At 37.3% G+C, this 6,092-nt stretch overlaps 1 protein-coding gene across 1 annotated transcript in view; it reads right to left on the bottom strand.

The window, feature by feature from the left end:
- Positions 1–4,233: 4,233 nt before the first annotated feature.
- Positions 4,234–6,092, bottom strand: part of LOC101859859 — a gene marked incomplete in the record, with an annotated part of 164,557 nt that continues 162,698 nt past the window's right edge. Inside the window, 1 exon segment of the mRNA XM_013083017.2 lies at positions 4,234–4,850. Coding sequence (XP_012938471.1) covers positions 4,722–4,850 — 129 coding nt within the window.

A 6,092-nucleotide genomic window follows, 5' to 3' on the forward strand; every position in this document is an offset into this window, starting at 1 on the left:
ACACACACACTCACACACACACACACACACACACACACACACAGATACAGACATACACACACAATATATATACCAACACAGACAGACTTACACAGAGATACAATGGAATGAAAAAGTTAAGATTGAGTGGTAACGCTGAGAGGCAACACTAGAGTAATGGTGTAACATCTGGAGGAGGGAACAAACTCTATGTAACTATACAGCGTTTATGACTCTACAAATGAACTGGCTTATCCAGACTTGTCAAATCGTCGCCTCAGAACTATATTGCCCAAAGTTCATTTTAGTAAAGAGGCACTTTGAACAAAATAGTTCTGAGGCGGGTAAATATTTACAAGTCTTATGTCACTAAGCTATGTCTATGATGACTCTAAAAACGAACCACGGAATTTATAGACTTGTCAAATGTCTACAAGTCACTAAACTATGTCGCTGGCTCTAAAAGTGCACCAGGTAATCCAGACTTGTCAAATCTCTGAGACAATACCCTTAAACAATATCTGATTCAAAGCTCTGCCTTGTCTACACCCAAGAAACGCCCAAAATGAAAACTAATTTAATTATCTTTCACAGTGACATTTTTATACTAACATGAGAAGACATTCCTCTTTCAACATACACTTTTCACAAAAGTCTTCATTGAACATGGAGCAGAACAAATAAAAAAACAAAAAAAGTCACAGATTTTTCTAATACAGAGCCAAATTTCAGGAGAATCTGACATAATGAAACATGAGAAAGTCTTAGTCAGGTGGCCAAAGTGCCAAGGATCATGATTTGTTAATGAAGTCATGACATTATGAACAATCAGGAAATAAAGTTGACTCAGAGACCTTTTCAGGACTGGTTATCCTCGACTTATAGATAATGTCATGCTATAACCGAGCAGCGTTTAAAAAAAAAATATTTCAAAACCCCAAATAGCGTACCCTTTTGGAATTTAAGTTTAGGAACTTTTATTCACAGCTCAATAAGCTGTAAAGGATGTCGATGTTTAACCAGGACCAGAGGGAGTATTTTTTTGGGAGACTAGCAGAATGTGTCTGTCAACAGTTTTAGAACAAATAGCAAGCTAACTCATTTCTAGCAGCTGCATGGTTAGAGCATAACACCATCGTTATAAAAGAGTGAGTCTACACTGAACAGTGCATTTCTCTACTCCTGAAAAACAATCAACAAAGTTACGAGATACAAATTTATTACTCTCTGAATACAATAATGTAATAAAGTACAATATGTATACTACTCTTATATTAAAAGGAGCCCCCATATACGTTTTGATTTCTGAGTAGAATTGACAATAATGATAGAAATAGAAAACATTATAAATGTTACTCTGAACCATAAAAAGAGCCCTCATATCTTTCTTTAAATATACACAATATTATACTTCTCCTCCCCTCCTCAAACAAAGGTTTTAAAAAGAGAACCCCCAGCCCTCCCCCAAACAACAGAAACCTAGGTTTCAGCTTTTCTTTGGTTTGTGCAGAAGCCACTTTTACACATCCCACAAACAGCAACAATATTATCATCATTATCATTATCATCAATTTTACCATTAGTTTTATTATTCTTGTCATTAAAAAGGTATCATCGAGAGTCCCCCTTTGACTATACAATCTAGCATGCACATAGCAGACTCGGTGGAATGCTCACATCTTTCCACTATGTTTAACTTTTATTATGTACTTATTTAAGCACAAAGAAATACATGCACAAGAAAAAGTGCAGAACCTGAAAATCAGTTCACCACGTGCACATTTTGCTCAGTGCGTGTTCCCTACATGCGTGTTCCCTACGTACGTGTTCGCTATGTGCGTGCTAGACTGTGCGCTGACCAGAGCAGGTTCTTGCAGCCGGGGCAAACAAATCTGAGCCTTCGGCCTTTGAGCTCATCTGCGAAAGCAGAAAGACGAAAGTGTGGCCTCATCTATTTACGTGATCTTCAATCAGTGTGAGACAGAATATGGAAAGACGAGATTCCAACCCAACTACTTACCAAGATGGCAAGAAGTAAACCCGACTAAATGACAAGAGTCGCTGCGACAAAAAACAAACAACAGATCATACTTGAAAACTTCAGAATTAGTAAGCACACATATTCCTCAATGAAAACACAGCTCTGCATCTTCCGAACTAAGTGCAATCTGGAATATCGTTCAGGTTACTCAGTGCAAGAAAATCACTTTTTGTATTCCAAATAAAAAGTGATATTTTGGGCTTCAACAAGAAAAATGTATCATTTGCTAAACAATTATTATTCAAATAAATAAAAGAAATTCTTTTCTGAAAATTACAACGAACTGACTATCCTCAGACAGAGAGGTAATCTGAGCAGAACTAGTGTCAAGAGAGCAAGAATGAGAGAGTCATCAATGGATAAAAATCACCCACATGCACAACTGAGACAAGTTTAAAAAGCACCAGCACATGCGATGGGAACCTTCTTCATGTACTAGAACTGTAACTTATCACGGTCTTATGATACAACACACAATACAAGCATTAATTACTTTCAAAATCATAATAGTCTTAAACGTTAGATATTTTGGCAATGGTGTAACTGCTGCCTGAAAATACACCTGTTGTTATTTTTTGTGAAAGCTGTTTCAGTCACAGCTGTGATATTTTCCGACAGCAATCAGAAACACAGTTTTACATCTAACAAACATATTGATAATGTTAGGTTCTAACCATGAAACTGGTCTCTCAAAATAAAAAGCCTTCTCGATTTAAATGAAAGCAGACGCACAAGTCACCCCACAGTATCTTTGTACAGTACATAGTGCATGCCAAGTCTTTATTTCTATTAAGCATCCTCAGAACGACATCAACGCTGATTTCAACCCCCCCTCCCCTTCCCAAGAGAGTAAACCTATTTCTTCCAGTTACACACCGAGAACATAACACCATCAATAATGGATTGTCAGAGTCTAACCACATAACCACAAGTGGAAATGGAAAAGGCGGGGACATCATGGAAACAGCTAGAAAAGGATGCACAAAACAGGTTTCAGAAATGTTGTCGATGGCGTATGCTCCACTGGGAGTTAAAAAGGGCAAGAGAGAGAAAAAGAGAGAGAGAGAGAGAGAGAGAGTCTGACCCAAAGCGTTTATGCATTTGAAAAAAGAACATATGTGAGCGTATACTACTAGCATCCAATACAAACAGTATACAGTTTTCATATTAAGTGTTCAAAAATATTCCTTTGTACATTCATGAGCTTCATGAGCTACCGACACAAACATACCCCCCCCCCCCAAAAAAAAATATTTTTTTAAATTAAAAAATTAAAAATTGATTTTTTGCTAATAAAAAATTTGACCATCTCCTGAAACTAAGAAACAGCGAATTTGTCTAGCCTGCATCTCTTGTTTTTAATTCTATCAAGAGAATATTTATATTAAATAGATGTTTCTTTTGGTATAAACCAATAAACAGCACATTTATTTTACATTTCTTTTTTTTTTTTGGCTAGACGACAATTCAGATAGTGCTTTCTGTCACTCTGATATATTGTAAAAACATCATAATATATACAGTCAGACAAATGATTTCTCATAACTCCAATTCAGTTAAGAAAAATATCTTTTTTCTGCAAATATGAATGAAGTTCAAAAGCATGTGGACAAGGAACTACTGTACACAATACACAGGAGAATCCTAGCTCAGGGCCAGAAAATCAATACAAAAAAAATGTATGCTCCTGCTTTCCCACATAAGGTAACAAATCTATTTTCAAGGGGGAAAAAAATTGTCCAAAAGAAGAAAAAATGAAACACATTTCTTCAATTTGATTTCTCATAAATGCCCAGGTTACATCTGAGTCAGTCTAATTAAAAATCTGATACCGTTATTCAGTTTTCAAATTATGTACTTGCTTGATTTAAGCTAGACACGGAAGCTGCAACCTGCCTTCACCTTTGGCGGTGAGCCATAAGAAAACACCCTCCCCTCCTCCCCCAATCACAATTTTACATGAGTGACAAATAAAATAATAATTTTGCAACTTCTTGTGGTATACAACATGCTGTAAAATATTCACAATTCAAAGTTTACGAATGTAATGAGTCTAAACACAGGGACGGAAGCAACCACTTCTACTGTCCTGATCTGCTAGCAAGCAGAGACACTGCATAATAAACTATGTATATAACATTCTACATATACAAAATATATATATATATATACATACATATATATATATATAAAATATATATATTATATATATACATACATATATATTTACTTTTATGTCACTGACGTATACAAATATATTATATGTCATCAGCCCTAAAAATGTTGCCAGTAAAATGGCTCCCGAAAAAAATAACCCAAACGATCAGGATGATCAGGTTAAATCTGACAAACATCATCTTTGAACAATTCATTTATCCATGACATGGAGAAAAGAAAAACGCTATCTATATTGAACGAGCTGACAACTCTTCCGCTAATCTAAAGCATAAAGTCAGAACATCCGCAGCAGAGACTTTGCACGCAATCTGCAGAGCCCCAAAGTGATCCGACCGACCCCCCCTCCCCCCTTTGTTGTGACGGACATTGTAGAGAAAGAGAGAGAGAGAGACATTGCGGTGCGTCGTCGGTGGCGTAATCCATCCGCACCTCAGGACGCAACAACAAAACAACGAGCCCTGCGGCTCCTCCGACAGTCCTCAAAGTTCATGGGTAAGAAGCGTACGCCGCCTCCTCCTCCTCACTATGGGTCACGACCCGTCTCCGTCTGGACGATGTTCTCCGCGCTCGGCGTCCGGCTGATTTCTTGTACAAGTTCCTGGTGCTCGCTGATGAGTTTCTCAAACTCTCGTTGTCTCTGGCCAGCATTCTCCTGAGGAAGCATAGATAAAACAAAAAAATTGAGACCTATGATGCAACACTCCTACATTCGTTTAGTTTTAGTAGAGGTTTTACGGCGCTCTCAACCGCATAAGGTCATATGAGCGCTAGAAGATTAGATGTGTTACAAGAGTAACAAACATAAAAAAGAAGGGAGATAAGGACGATAGATATTTGATAGGAAAGAAGGAGTAAACCACACCAGAGCACCTGCCAACCACCCACACTCCTACATTCTCCTGAGGAAATGAGGATCAAACAACAATAGATGCAACACCCCCACATTATTCTCTTTAGGAAGTAAAGATGAAACAAAACTGAAAACTTTTGGTACAGATAATACCCACATTCTGCTGAGGAAGAACTGATAAAATAAAATTAAAAACCCACTTCTGAAGCAACTCTTGAAATATCCAGAGGAAGGATTTTTTTAATGTAGGTATTTCATTTCTTAAGTTACAAGAGTCCAAATGCATGAAACCAAACCAAACTTAAAAATACCCCCCTCCCCTGAAAAAATAAAGAATTTTTAAAAAGAAAAATCAACAATAAAACCTGACAAAAGCTTTCAAACACAGAACCTGAAAATCTTCTTTCTGTCAAAATATTGAGCTATCCATCCTCAACAATGTAAGCATAAATAGCTGTCTCACACAAAAAGTATTGAGCTCAACATTTCTTGGAACTAATTGCTTTCCTGCAAACACAATCAGGAATTGACAGCACACATAAGCTTGTATGTCTATGGAGGTAGAGAGAGAGAGAGAGAGAGAGAGAGAGAGAGAGAGAGAGAGAGAGAGAGAGAGAGAGAGAGGAGAGAAAGAGAGAGAGAGGAGAGAAAGAGAGGGGGGGGAGGAAGCAACATACCATTATTGACAGGGCAATCATTTCAGATTCCTTAGATTTTGAGAGCTTTTCAACAATCGATGTCTTTCGAACTCTGCCCTTGGGTATTTCTGAGGACAAACATGAACAATGTTATTGTACACAATAAGGTAATAGAAAAGAGAACTTAGTCATTCAGTAACATGATGAAATAGCACCACGTCCCATCATACTCAATGTTTTAAAGTAAAATAGAGACAGTTACTAGAGGCAGAATTTTTATCGAAGATCTCCATCTTTCTGCTGGGATGTTGTATCCCTCTCAGCCCAGATTTGGTCGTAAATATTAATGATCTAAATGGATGCGAGTTTGTTTCTTTGTGTGTGTGTGTGTGTGTGTGTGTGTCAG

This window comes from Aplysia californica, unplaced genomic scaffold (assembly GCF_000002075.1).
Source record: "Aplysia californica isolate F4 #8 unplaced genomic scaffold, AplCal3.0 scaffold00205, whole genome shotgun sequence".
Taxonomy (NCBI): domain Eukaryota; kingdom Metazoa; phylum Mollusca; class Gastropoda; order Aplysiida; family Aplysiidae; genus Aplysia; species Aplysia californica.